We start from the raw sequence: 15,270 nt of genomic DNA, 5'->3' as shown, positions 1-15,270 counted from the left end.
TCTCATAGTTTCTGAACAATGAGCCATACTAATCAGTTAGTCTAACCACTAAAACATGTTAATCTGCTACAAAATAGAGCATGCATGGTCTTTATGAGGGTGTATTTCTCTTGCTGCTTTTGATTTCAGTTTTCCTCTATTGCATTTGATTTCATTGTTCCTCTGTTGCATAATTTCCCTTGTTTACGCCAATTCCACCCACACACAACAAAAATACAGGAATCTTTTTCCCCACAGTCACTGTGTGCACACCAAACACACACATGGGGAGAGCGATTAGCAACTCCTGCCTGGGAAATACCTGATTTAGGGGATGGAGCCTGCAGGAAGTGGGGTCTGGGGAGGGGAGGGACCTTAGTTGGGTAGAATACCATACATCCCACCCTCCAAAGCAGCCATTTTCTCCAGGGGAACTAATCTCTATTGCCTGACAGTCATGACGCCAGGAGATCACCAGCTCCCACCTGAAGGTTGGAAACCCTAGAGAGGAGCAAGGCAATGACCATTCTACTGCCTGTGAAAAACTGTAAAGTCCAGTTTATACATTCAAGAACTGTACATACATAGAGGACAGCAAAAAAGCAGCCCCCATGCTCACATAGAGAATCCATTGCATATGAATTGTACATGTACACAGGACTTTGCTGCAGGCATTCAGCTATGCATTGTGTATGTCTGGTGATGAGGCCAACAAGCACAGTCCTGCTTCTCTATGCATACATGATACATGAACAGGACCTATAAACAGAATGTACAAACTGTACGTGCATAAACACTGAATACATTATCAGAGGCCCTGCCAAGAGTCTCAGATTGTATGTACAAGCCAATCTATACATATATGAATATATTCTGTTTACAGAAGTTTATGTAACATGTGAAGGTGAGGGCAGGGCCCAGGGCCCAGGGCCACAATCTCACTCTCAATCCCACTGCTGGGTGCACAAAACAAGACAAAGTAACTAGCAATCCAAAACTTTTGTTTGTTGTAGTCAACATTATCATTACATAACACTGCATGTGTATCTGTCTCTTGGTAGTTAATCACTGGTAAGAACAGTACATTTCCATAAAACATAAAGGAAATTCCTTGTTTACCAAGACCAAATATTCCTAACCTGACAACTGATTAAATGGCTGGGCACGGATAGTTAAAGAGCACATTATTTGTGACCATCTAGGTGATACAGCAATACAAGATAATCCTCCTAGTTACACAAAGAATGGGCTCCCATGCCTGTGATGACCTGAAACTGGTTAACCCCCAGTATTCAGCTCACAATATCAAAATGGCATAGACCCTACTGTGTCATATCTAGAATACATGACCTTGAAAATAATATTTCCTATGTCCTTTATTTTTAAACAAAAGCAGCCTTTAACACTACACATTTAACAGAGGGGCACTGACTCAGTGTCAAGTATTCCATTATTCCATACAGTATTCTATTCTAAATTTACCCAATGTGTTTTAAAAAAAATATTTTGCCAATCGAGATAAAGAAATCCATTTTTATGTAATAGATTTTTATCCCCAGTTCCCCACAGCTGGGAACTCAGGGCCCACATAACACTTCTTAGTAAGAGGAATATGGCCCATGACCTTCAGTAGCTGACCCCTGCTTTGGCATTTTGCCAGGTTAAGAAGAAAGTTGCTCAGAAGAACTGGTGGGCCTTGCTCATCTTTGCTCCAAAATCCTTATTCAGGAAGCCTTTCAGTTTCCATCACTCTGAAACACCACAACTGACTCCATTCATCCAACTGTGCTTGTTTGCTAAAGAAACAGACAGACAAGCCCTATTAAAAAAATGAGTTCAGAAGGATATGCACATTACTTTCAGTGGTGTAAGTAAAGGTAACAGAGGGTGGGCAGATCATTTCAGCCCACAACCAATAATTATGATGGCAAAATTATATTCTCTCACATTTTTTGGCTTTGAAAAAACTCACAACTAATAGTGAGATCCTAAGGAAAGGTACACTCTTAGTCCAGGAGTGTGCAGTTAGATTCCAGTTGAATTGAATGCTATAACATTCTTGAGATCAACATTCTCATGAGAATGAAAAGTTATCATCCCTAATCTTGATCACAGAGGATTTAGCGATGCTGTCGTTGCAATATAATCTTTTATCACAGCAGAAGTATCATTTTCTGCAGCCAAAACAGTTATCTTCAGTGCCTGTACTGTACTTTGTGTTTTAAGAGATGCTGTATGATTTGAGAATTTCTAACTGTGAGGGCTAAAAACAAAGAACAAAAGTCAGTTTTACAAAATCAAGAATTTTATGTAACCCCAAGGAAACAGAAAATAGCAGTTAGAACTTCAAATGAGCAATTTCCCTGTCACTCATAGATAAGTGGGGTGTAAGCACAAAACCAAGATGAAAAAACCTTACAGCTCTCAGCACTCTATGCTAAAATACATCTGCAACAGATCATAGGAGATAAGCAACCCAAGCCAGAAGAGAGGGTGGCAGTTCATTAACACAATATGTTAAATTCCTAAAGTTGCCAATAGCCTGCAGTGCTTTCGGCACAAATTTTTTAACAAATCATACACTCATTACACATTTGAGCATCTGCCTCAGCTCCTGGCATTCAGATGTACAAGAACATAAGAATAGTCCTGCTGGATCAAACCAGTGGTCCATCTAGTCCAGCATTTTGTCTCACACAGTTGCCAACCAGTTCCTATGGCAGTCCAGCAACAAGGCATACAGGCCAAGACCTCCTGATGCTGCCTCCTAGCACTTGCATTCAAAGGTTTACTGCCTCTGAATGTGGAGGTTCTCAAGTTCTGATGGCTAGTAGTCACTGATAGACCTGTCCTCCATGAATTTGTCTAATCCCCTCTTAAAGTTGCCTGTGCCTGTGGCCACTGCTACATCCTCTGGCAGCAAATTCTACATTTTACACATCACTCTCTGTGTAAAGAAGTATTCTCTTTTGTCTGTCCTGAATCTACTGCTCATCAGCTTCACTGGATGCCCTCAAGTTCTAGTATTTCAGGAGAGAGAGAAAAAGTTATCTTTGTCATTTCTGTCTACCCAGCACATAACATTATAAACCTGTATCATGTTCCCTCTTAATAGTCTCTTTTCTAAATGGAAAAGTCCCAGACTCTTCAACCTTTCCTCATAGGGAGGGTGCTCCAGCTTCCTAATCATCTTGGTTGCCTTCCTCTGTACTTTTTCCAGCTCTTTGATGTCCTTTTTGAGATATGGTAACCAGAACTGCACACAATATTCCAAATGAAGCAGCACCATAGATCTATATGCAAGCACAATGTCACGAGCTGGGACCAGGCCAGGCAAAGTCCAGGAGCAGTCCAAGGTCTGTAGCTGGTGAGCAAAGAGGATTCAAAGCACCAAAACCAAATCACAGTCCAGGTAACGCAGGTCAGAGGTTCAGAAGCCAAAGTCAGGGAGTCCAGAAGTCAAAGCCAACGTCAAGGGGTCCAGAAGCCAAAGTCAGAAGCCGAAGTAGACGCTAGAACGTCAGGTAAGTGACTAGTTGCTTCCACAAAGCCTTCTCCCAAAGCCCACAGCTATATAGCCCTCTGCTGTCTGTTGCCCATTTGGACTAATTGCTGACTCAGAGGGCAGCCAGGATCCTGCTGAAACTGAAGCATCCTCACTCCTAGAGGGGCCAGGATCCTTTTAGAACTCAGGGCTCAGGGAGCGTCTTGCTCGTGAGCATGCCGCCCTCCTCCGATCCCTGAGGTCCTGACGAAGGCAGTCACGCACACGAGCCACCCGAGAGAGCGAGGCAGGGGGGCTTGGATCTTCTCCAGTAGGAGGCAGGGGCACTGGTGCAGGTGGCAGGGGCACAGTTTCTTCTGCAGGGTCCCCAGCACCCATGACACACTATGATATTGGCTTTTTGATTCTGAATCCCTTTCCTTTTTCACTGCTGTGGCACACTGGGTTGACACTTCTATTGAGCTATCTACTACAACCCCAAGATCTCTTTCCCTCTCAGTCTCAGTAAGTTCAGACCCAATTAATATATACTTGAAGGTGGAAATTTGTGCTCCACAGAAATTTGTTCTTATCAACACTCAACTGCATTTGCTGCATTATTACCTATTTATCCAATTTGTGGAGATCATCCTAGAGTTTTTCACATTTACCTTGGTTTTCACCATCCTGAATAATTTTGTGTTCCCTGCAAACTTGGTCAATACACTACCCATCCTTAGTTTCAGATCATTTATGAACAAATTGAATAGTACCAGCTCTAGTGTTGATCCTTGTGGGACCCACAGCTTACTTCTGTCCAATGTGAGAACTGTCCATTTATTCCTACTCTTTCCCCCATTGTTTAACCAATTTTTAATCCAGAAGAGAACCTGTCATCCTGTCCCATGACTACTAAGTTTTCTCAGGAGTCTTTGGTGAGGTATCTTGTCAAAAACTTTTTTGAAAGTCCACATATATAATGTCTACTATTTCACTGTTTTCTATATTCTTATTCACTTTCTTAAAGAGCTCCAAAAGGTTGGTGAAGCAGGACTTCCCTTGAAGAAGCCACGCTGATTTTCCCTCAGCAGGCTTTGTTCCTCTGTGTGCCTAATGATTCTGTATTTCACCGCAGCTTCTTCTAATTTCCTTGGGACAGATGTTAGGCTAACTGGTCTATAATTTCCTGGTCATCTCTGGACCCCTTTTTAAAAAGCAGTGTAACATTTGATACTTTCCAGTCTACTGCTAGCTACAGTGGCTGAATTTAATGATAATTACATACACAGGCTGGTGATCAACAATTTCACATTTGAGGACATAAAGACCTACCAGCTTTTAATTTCCCTAATAGATCTATAACTTTATCTCTCATTATCTAAACTTGGCTCAGTTCTTCAGACTCTATTCCTGAAAATAGTCGCTGTGGTATGGGTATGTGCCCCACACTTTCCACAGTGAACACAGATGCAAAAAATTGAGCTTCTTTGCCAACTCCCCATCTTCCTTTATCAAACCACAACTGTTTCTTTGGCTGTTTTTCTGCTCTGGATATATTTAATTAAATGTTTACTGTTTGTCCTGATGCATTTATCAATATGCTCCTCACATTCTCTTTTTGCATATCTAATTGTTTATTTATGTTTCTTTTGGTCCCTTCTGTTCAATTCATTGGGGCAGACCTTCCACTCTTGCATTGTTAACCATGCAGGTATTATTTTAACACTCGGTAGTGCCTTCCCTAACGTGGGCAATTTAATCTATCTCAGCCTTTCCTTTTATTTGTTAGCTTCTTTGGCCAATGGTCTTAAGCCCAAGATAAAACAAGACAGTAAATAGAAAACAAATTACAAATAATTTAAAACCAAAATAGACTAACAAGAGGGAAACCAATAATCATAATCATAAAACACAATTAAATAATCTGAAAGACTACCTAATATTAATATAAAATTCCGTAAGACTCTTTAACATTATAAAACTTTATAATATAAAATTAGCAGCACAACCGGGCCTTCATTTTAGAGAGAGCACCGTTGACAAATATTTTGCCACCAAATGAGTTATTTCAGGGTCTACATCTGCCAGCAGTAGGGTTGCCACCCAAGATTCCACAGGAAGTCGATCTCAGTTTCAATAGTATAGTTTTAAATAGCTTCCAAGCATCCCCGAGGGATTTGACTCTCTTGAGTTTCCCTTTCACCTTTCTTTTAACTATTTCCCTCATTTTTGTAAAGTTCTGTCTTTCAAAATCAAATATTATAGTTTTGGACTTTTAAAGTAAGTTTTCACTGACATAAATGCTGCGTTAATAGCCTTGTGGTACTGTTCCCAATGAATGTAATAACATCTACAGTTCTCACCAGGTCTTGAGCCCTGCTCAGAATCAAGTCCAAGATCACTACCTTTCTCATTGACTCTGGAACCAAATGTTCCAGTGCTCAGTTATTTATGATATCTAGGAATCTCATTTTTACAGCATGACTTCATCATGTTTACCCAGTAAACATAAAAGTAGTTGAAATCTCCCAGTATCACAACATTATCTGCTTTAGTCACCTCCCTTATTTCCTTCTCCATTTCAAGATCCATATCAAGGGTGTGATCAAGTAGATGACAGGACACCCCCACTTTAAAACAACCCTTTAAAAGGTAGTCCCCTGTACAAGCACCATTCGTTTCCGACTCTGGGGTGACGTCGCATCACAATGTTTTCATGACAGACTTTTTACAGAGTGGTTTGCCATTGCCTTCCCTCATTATCTACACTTTCCCCCAGCAAGCTGGGTACTCATTTCACCAACATTGAAAGGATGGAAGGCTGAGTCAACCTTGAGCCGGCTACTTGAACCCAGCTTCCGCCAGGATCGAACTCAGGTCATGAGCAGAGAGCCTCGACTGCAGTACTGCAACTTTACCACTCTGCACCATGGGGCTGCTTAGGGGCCAGTATTTCTACCTATATTGCTTCTGTTGGGGAGTTCATTCTCCTAATATTTTCTAACTTGTTTGATTTTATGTCCTCTTTAATGTACAATGCAACACCTTCCTCAACCCATCCCTCCCTGTCCTGCCTACAGAGCTTCTACCCAAGGGTGACTGTATTCCATAGATTTCCCCAATTCCACCATGTTTCTGAGATACCCATGAGGAATAAGACTACCTAGATGAAAAGCAAAAAAACTGGGTTTTCTCCACAGGACAATATAATTTTTGGCTACGTATATTCTGAACTCCAGGCACCAATGTTTGAAGTACACCTAAGTGCACCACAGCACCAACAATCACACAACCTGGTTTGGACTCTGAGACTCTTATTTCCTCACTAAAGAAACAGGGTGAGGATCTCCCTGCCAGTTAGTGCTCTCATTCACTTCACTCCATCTTACACAGGCTCTGTATCAGAATAACTTCCAATGGTATTGGAGCAAAAATGATAGGGAGAAATGTAAGTTTGGTTAAGAATGGCAGTTTTGGCTTCTTCTTTTTAGCAATGGCACACAAAGTGCTACCATGCCAGGGCATGGGTTGGAAGGCACATGATGCAGCAACTTCGTTGATGCTGTGGAGATGCTGGTCTGGTCAGTGAATGGGAGATTTGTAAAACCCAGTGGTTTGAGTTTCAGGTTTGTGCTTCAAATTCCCACTCAGCCATGAAACCCACTGGCCATGAAAATCATTAGGCTGGTTAGCCTAACCTTTTTACAGTGTGGTTGCGAGAACCAAATAGAGAAATATGTTGTCGAAGGCTTTCACGACCAGAGTTCATTAGTTCTAGATTTTCCGGGTTGTATGGCCGTGGTCTTGGCACAGTAGTAGTAGTATCTGAAGGAAGACTGGGATAGAAATTGTTAGATTAGAAGGACCTCACGAATTTGCTGCCTTGGGTTCTATATCCTAGTCTCAGACTAGGAAACCAAATTTCAAATCTGCACTTTGCCCAGGAACCTTTTTGAGTGACCTTGGGTTGGTCTCGCACTTTCAGCCTGATCTACCTCACAGGGTCATTGTATTGATAAAATGGAGGAGGTGAGACTAAGGTAAATGACTTCCGGGGAAGGAAAATGCCGAGCTGAGCTGTCTCTCATAACGGGAGCAGGCTGAAACTTTTGTTCGGGGTAGTGGAGGGCAAATTAATGCCTACTGCCTACTTTTCTCAGTGAGAGAAAGGTCCAAGACTTGCATGGAAACTTTGATAAGAGATTTACCTTGGCTGAAAAGGAGCCCTGGAGGGGACCTCCGCTCCATATTTTTATATAACCCCTTCTTGAAGCTGTCTATGCTTGTAGCCGCCACCACCTCCTGTGGCAGTGAATTCCACACGTTAATCACCCTTTGGGTGAAGAAGTACTTCCTTTTATCCGTTTTAACCTGACTGCTCAGCAATTTCATTGAATGCCCATGAGTTCTTGTATTGTGAGAAAGGGAGAAAAGTACTTCTTTCTCTACTTTCTCCATCCCTACTTTCTCTACTCTCTCCATCTTGTAAATCTCTATCATGTCACCCCGCAGTCAACGTTTCTCCAAGCTAAAGAGCCCCAAGCATTTTAACCTTTCTTCATAGGGAAAGTGTTCCAACCCTTTAATCATTCTGGTTGCCCTTTTCTGGACTTTTTCCAATGCTATAATATCCTTTTTGAGGTGTGGTAACCAGAATTGCACACAGTATTCCAAATGAGACCGCCCCATCGATTTATACAGGGGCATTATGATACTGGCTGATTTGTTTTCAATTCCCTTCCTAATAATTTCCAGCATGGTGTTGGCCTTTTTTATTGCAATCACACACTGTCTTGACATTTTCAGTGAGTTATCCACCACGACCCCAAGATCTCTCTCTTGGTCGGTCTCTGCCAGTTCACACCCCATCAACTTGTATTTGTAGCTGGCATACTTGGCCCCAATGTGCATTACTTTGCACTTGGCCACATTGAACCTCATCTGCCACGTTGACGCCCACTCACTCAGCCGCAACAGATCCCTCTGGAGTGCCTCACAATCCTCTCTGGTTCTCACCACCCTGAACAATTTAGTGTCATCTGCAAACTTGGCCACTTCACTGCTCACTCCCAACTCCAAATCATTTACGAACAAGTTAAAGAGCATGGGACCCAGTACTGAGCCCTGAGGCACCCCACTGCTTACTGTCCTCCACTGCAAAGACTGCCCATTTATACTCACTCTCTGCTTCCTATTAATTAGCCAGTTTTTGATCCACAAGAGGACCTGTCCTTTTATTCCATGACTCTTGAGCTTTCTAAGGAGCCTTTGATGAGGAACTTTATCAAAAGCTTTCTGGAAGTCAAGGTAAACAACATCTATTGGGTCTCCTTTGTCCACATGTTTGTTCACCCCCTCAAAGAAATGTAACAGGTTAGTGAGGCAAGATCTTCCATTACAGAACCCATGCTGATTCTTCCTTAATAACCCGTGTTCATCAATGTGCCTACTCATTCTGTCCTTGATAATGGTTTCTACCAACTTTCCCGGTATTGAAGTCAGACTGACTGGCCTGTAATTTCTCAGATCTCCTTTGGAACCCTTTTAAAAGATGGAGGTGACATTTGCTACCTTCCAGTCCTCAGGAACGGAGGCAGATATCAATGAAAGATTACATATTTTTGTCAGAAGATCCACAAGTTCAACTTTGAGTTCTTTCAGAACTCTCGGATGTATGCCATCCGGACCTGGTGACTTATTAGTTTTTAATTTGTCTATCAGTTGTAGGACATCCTCTTTTGTCACCTCAATCTGACTCAGGTCTTTCAACACCCCTTCCAAAATTAGTGGTTCTGGAGCGGGCAAACACTTCTCATCTTCCACAGTGAAGACGGAGGCAAAAAATGCATTCAGCTTCTCAGCCATTTCCCTATCCTCCTTCAGTAATCCTTTGACCCCTTGGTCATCCAAGGGCTCCACTGCCTCCCTGGCTGGTTTCCTGCTTCTAATATATTTGAAGAAATTTTATTGTTGGTCTTTATGTTTTTTGCAATATGCTCCTCATAGTCCCTTTTTGCCTGCCTGTTCACAGTCTTGCATTTGATTTGCCAAAGCCTGTGTTCCCTTTTATTAATCTCACTTGGACTGGTTTTCCACCGCTTAAAGGAGTCCTTCTTACCTTTTACAGCTTCCATTACTTTGTTTGTTAACCATGCAGGCCTTTTCTTATACCTGTTTGTGCCTTTCCTAACTTGTGGTATATATTTTATCTGAGTTTCTAGGATTGTAGTTTTAAATAGCCCCCAAGCTTCCCCAAGGGTTTGGACTGTATTTACTTTTCCTTTCAGTTTCCTCTTCACATGCCTCCTCATCTCAGAGAATTTACCCCTTTTAAAGTTAAACGTGGTTGTGCTGGTCTTTTGGGGGAACTCTCTATTTATACAAATGGTGAAATCAGTAACATTATGGTCACTGCTCCCAAGCAGTGCGATCACTTTTACATTTCTCACCAAGTCTTGGGCATTACTTAGGACCAAATCCAGGATCGCCCCACCCCTAGTAGGTTCTGAGACCATCTGCTCCATAGCACAGTCATTGAGAGCATCAAGAAACTCAAATCTCTTTCAATCAAAACACATATTGACTCAATCAATCTGCAAGCAGTTAAAATCACCTATTATGACACAGTTTTTACGTTTAGCCACTATCTTTAATCCTTTCATCATATTATAATTGTCCTCTATCTTTTGATTTGCTGGGCGATAACTAACTCCCATAGTTAAATTTCCTTTTGGGCCCTCTATTTCAACCCAAAGCATTTCTAGAAGGGAATCTAATTCTCTGACTTCAGTTTTACTGGACCGTATACCCTCTCTGAAATACAGAGCCACCCTATCTCCAACCCTTCCCTCCCTATCCTTCTGATATAACTCATATCCAGGAATCACCGTGTCCCACTGATTCTCCTCATTCCACCAAGTTTCTGAAATTCCCACAATGTCTATGTTTTCTCCCAACACGAAACATTCCAACTCACCAATTTTACTTCGAACACTTCTAACATTTGCATACAAACATCTATAATTTCCCAGGCAAGCTAGGCCCGCAACCTTCCACCTGCCGCCTCAAGACTTTGGCAGACAGTCCATACTGTTTGTCACCATTTCAGCGGACAACTCTGATCCATTACCCAGTAAAAAAGTAACAGCTAGAAGAAGAAGATGAAGAAGATACTGGATTTATATCCCCCCACTCCGAAGAGTCTCAGAGCGGCTCACAATCTCCTTTACCTTCTTCCCCCACAACAGACACCCTGTGAGGTGGGTGGGGCTGGAGAGGGCTCTCACAGCAGCTGCCCTTTCAAGGACAACCTCTGCCAGAGCTATGGCTGACCCAAGGCCATGCTAGCAGGTGCAAGTGAAGGAGTGGGGAATCAAACCTGGTTCTCCCAGATAAGAGTCCGCACACTTAACCACTACACCAAACTGGCTAACCCTTCATCTCTTTGAGATGAGTCTTCCTGAACCAGAGACATTTCATCTCCTGTCGGCTTTCCCCCAAGATTTAGTTTAAAAACTGCTCTTCCACCTTTTTGATTTTAAGTGCCAGCAGCATGGTTTCATCTGGGGACAAGTGGAGACCGTCTCTTTTGTACAGCTCCCGCTTGTTCCAGAAAGCATCCCAGTACCTAACAAACTTAAACCCTTCCTCCTTACACCATCGTCTCAGCCACACATTGAGACTTCTAATTTTTGCCTGTCTCTCCTGCCTTGCACGTGGAACAGGTAGCACTTCTGAGAAGGCTACGTTGGAGGTCCTGGCCTTAAGTCTCCCGCCTAGCAGCCTAAATTTTTCCTCCAGGACCTCACGACTGCATTTCCCCACATCATTGGTGCCAACATGCACCACGACCACTGGCTCCTCCCCAGCCCTATCAGCCTACCTACTACACGTGTATTGTCCGCTACCTTTGCACCAGGCAGGCAAGTCACCATACGGTCAGTACACGGTTTTGCCACCCAGCTGTCTACTTGCCTAAGGATCGAATCACCAACTACCAAGACCCCTCCTCTCTCCATGCCCAGGGATGGTTCATTGGTGCGAAGGGATTCCCGCTCACCAACTGAAGAAGAGGTCCCTTCTGAGGGCGCATTCCCCTTATCCTCAGCACGGTGCCCTGTTCCCTCTTGACCCTCATGCTCCCTGGCAGCAACAGGGCTGCCACGTTCAGAGCGGGGCTCATCTAATATGCCCCCGAGAGTCTTCCCCGAGTGCTTAACTGACTGTCTCTGCTTCTCCAGGTCAGTCACCTCAGCCTCAAGGGTACAAACTCGTTCCCTGAGGACCAGGAGCTCCTTGCATCGAGCACACACCCAAGACTTCTGTCCTATAGGCAGATAGTCATACATGTGACACTCAGTGCAAAACACTGGAAAGCCCCCACCCCCCCTGCAGGCATTATACCTTCATGATAGCTTTTTAAAAAAAAAATAGAAGGCGGGCTGCAACAGATTTCTTCTGTTTACAAAACAGGTGAGGGGTGGGGTTTGAGACAGTTCTTATTTCCACCGCAAGCGAAATTAAGCCTGTCTCTTTTCTATTATGGCTCTATCCTGATGTCTTTGATTCGACCCTGGGAGGGATTGATGTAATCGAAATACGTTGATTGGGTAATAATTGCACCACTCCTTTCTAATTACAAACTCGGAGGGTTTGAGCAGCAGTGTTAAAAACTTCACACCCGCCACACGTTCCATGAGCAGAAAGTGTGCCAATCCACAACCTGACCCCTGAGATGAATCCAGTCTGTCTGCCTTATTCCTCGATCCCCTGGATGGGATTCTTTCTCCACGCTTTGCTTTTCCAAATTCACTTTAACAGCATGACCAAAAAGCAGACGACGAGCACCTGGAGTTCCGTCTGAGGGACTCCCACCACACGACTGCACCGTTAGGACACGTCAATCTCCGCACCAGCGGTCGCCGGCCCCAACATCCCAACTCTCCTGCCCTGAGTCCACCCCACCCCACGCCCCCCCTACCTAGCCAGTAGTGCAGATTGTAGAAAGTGGCGTTGCTCTTCTTGACGGTGTGCAGCACCAAGTAGGCGTCCCCCACATAGAAGTTGCCGTGCAAGGGCGCCGGCACCGGCACCAGATCCAGCTTCTCGATCCGCCAGATTTGCAAGCCAGCCTTCTGGCCGGCGCTGGCGAACTCTTTATGGTACAGCTCCATCGGGGCTTCAGCGCAAGCCACCCGAAGGTGTCAAGGGCTAGAAAGTATGCAAAAAGTCACCAGCCAAATGGAGAGGAGAGGTTCGACCCAGCAAGCCTGACAAACGTTGAGCCGCAGCTATAAAGAAGCAAGTTCCTGAGTTGGCTCCAGCTTTTATGGCGTGGGTTGTGTTCACCTCGAGCACATCGAAAGGGGCGAGGCCTCCCTTTGCCGGCGGGCGGATCTTTCTTGTTTGCCTTCCCCCACGCCCCACACTCGGCTGGCCGAACCGCCCAAGCGCACCTACAGCGGGAGGAAGGCGAGGCGCTGCAAAGCTAGCGTGCGCTGGGCAGGGATGGAATGGGAATACCGCTTGGACGGGCCTCGGATCTTTTCAAAGGGCGTTTGTGTCCAGGAACAGGGAGACTTTTCACCGGCCAGCGAGCCGGAAACCTCTCCTCTCAACCACAGGCTTGTTTGCTCCCGTTTAGGGGCGAGTCATTAGCAGAAAACTTCCAGTCAACGCCTTTCTGGAACAAAAAGGAGCTCTTGTTGAGATCCTGTCTTGAAGGGGGGGGGGCCTTAAATTGAAGTCATTGCCAAGCATGTCTCAAGTAATAATTGAAAAAGAACGTCTCCGAGCATAAGCGTAATGCTGCCTACCACCCTCAGCGATGAGGGGACAGCCGCAGGGCTTTTCCGGAGAGGTCTGAAATGGTAAAATTCTTCTTTTGCAAAGTCGTTAGTCAAGACGAACTCAGCCTTATGCCGGAAGACGCTAACTTAAAAAGAAAAAGCTTTGCTGGATGATGCTGAAAGCGGTAGTGGTGGAAAGGGCCATTAAGTCACGGCAGACTTACCGCGAGCCCTTAGGGTTTTCGAGGCAAGCAGAGGCCTTCAGAGGTGGTTTACCATTGCCTGGTATTTAGCTTGAAATAACGGGTGCTGTCAGCGGTATCAGAATCGAAGCAGGAGACCCAGTTCTTCTTCCCCTCAACAGCCCTAGCAGCAAGTGCTGGGCACCAGGTCGGAGCAAAAGTTCTTCAGAGTCCTCTCCCCGGTTTTTCATGTGTTCCTGCCACTAGCACCGCTATTTGGACAGACAACATCAATGGCTCTCAAAACTATTTAAGGAGATGGCTGTTGGAAATGCTTTGAAAACACTGATTAATAAAGTATTTCCTCTACCCTCTTATTGATATGGGTGCATCACAGGGTTTGTAGTAATAGTTTTGGGGAAATAGGTCCTCCCCAACACATCCCAAGTAGGCTGCTATGCCTACTTTTTGCAGCTGAATATTTATTGTCTATGTGGGAGCGGGAATTCCTCATCCAGGGTGATGTTCAGCTGCTGAACAAAATTCAACTCCAGTGGCACATTTAAGACCAAGTTTCTATTCAAGGTATAAATTTTTGCATGCATGCACACTTCTTGAGATACATTGAAATGGAAGTTACCAGTCCATACATATAGGGTAGAGGAAGTGCACAGCAAATGAGCATACAACATAATGAAGATGTTTAACGGATGCAAGGACCAAACAGGAATAACAAGCTTAGTTTAAAGCCCAGAATTAAATCCAAACCATATAAACCCAGATTTAAAGTCAGAATTAAAACCAAAGAAATGGTGACCATACAAACTAAGCACATTATTCCAGTTTGGTCCTTGCATCTGTTAAACACCTTCATTATGTTGTATGCTCATTTGCTGCTCATCTTCTATATATGTATAGACTGGTAACTTCCATTTCAATGTATCTGAAGAAGTGTGCATGCACACAAAAGCTTATGCCTTGAATAAAACTTTGTTGGTCTTAAATGTGCCACTGGACTTGAATTTGCTTTGTTGCTTCAGACCAACATGGCTACCCACCTGAGTCCAGCTGCTGTAATTCTTGCCTCTGTGCCCCCTCAAGTAGTAGCGAATGGATACAGAATAGGGAAGATGTTCAGAAGGTCCCGTCACCTTTTCCCCAGAAGATCCTGCTACCTCCATTGGTGATGCTGATCTGTTAGGTGTGAGGGGGAGATGTTCCTTTTGTGGTAGGCACTGCCAGTGGGCTGAAGTAAGCATAATGGAAACAAACCCATTAGTGTGTCTGAACCATTCACATTTAAAGTAGGGGAAGTGGATCCGGTTTTATAACACTTGAAGTGCATGAACAAGAGGATCCAAGGTCCACTTCTTTCCTCCTTTATTTAGTGGTGTAGGGGGAGCCAGATATGTCACTTTTGGCAACCAACATGGCCTTTTGTTTTCAGATAAAATGACAGCAATAGAGACCACAAAGCCTGGGACACATGTTTCTCACTCTGACCCTCAGTATCCAGTACAGGCTATGTAAAATCTCAATAGGTAAAGCAATGTGTTCAGAGTAAAGTCAGTTTACACCAGAAAAAGTTCATGAAACTTCATGAAGTGCTCATTTGAAATGAAAGGGGGGGCGTGACTCCAAGTAAAATCATAGACAAATAGCTAATAGGTTATACATCAATACTGACAAGTGGAAGGTGCAAATTTGGTCATGCTGTCTGACTGAGAGCATGAATGTAGCCATATTCTTTCGTTATTAATGAGAGGGTCCAACATTTATGTCAATAACTTTTACATGCACATAATTACATACATAGTCATATGTTTGGAATGTGCAG

General features: G+C 43.9%; 1 protein-coding gene across 2 annotated transcripts in view; it reads right to left on the bottom strand.

The window, feature by feature from the left end:
- The window catches only part of SCIN (scinderin), an 88,454-nt gene extending 75,748 nt beyond the window's left edge, over nt 1-12,706 (bottom strand). For both annotated transcript variants that reach the window (XM_060248579.1, XM_060248580.1), the window contains exon 1: nt 12,444-12,706. In XM_060248579.1, the coding sequence (XP_060104562.1) occupies nt 12,444-12,636 (193 nt within the window). In that variant the 5' untranslated portion in view covers nt 12,637-12,706. The remainder of the gene's footprint in view (nt 1-12,443) is intronic.
- Between the last annotated feature and the right edge of the window lie 2,564 nt (nt 12,707-15,270).

This window comes from Heteronotia binoei, chromosome 10, assembly GCF_032191835.1.
Source record: "Heteronotia binoei isolate CCM8104 ecotype False Entrance Well chromosome 10, APGP_CSIRO_Hbin_v1, whole genome shotgun sequence".
NCBI classification, from domain to species: Eukaryota; Metazoa; Chordata; class Lepidosauria; order Squamata; family Gekkonidae; genus Heteronotia; species Heteronotia binoei.
The sequence above is the reverse complement of the archived record's forward strand: the minus strand, read 5'-3'. Positions and strand labels throughout refer to the sequence as shown.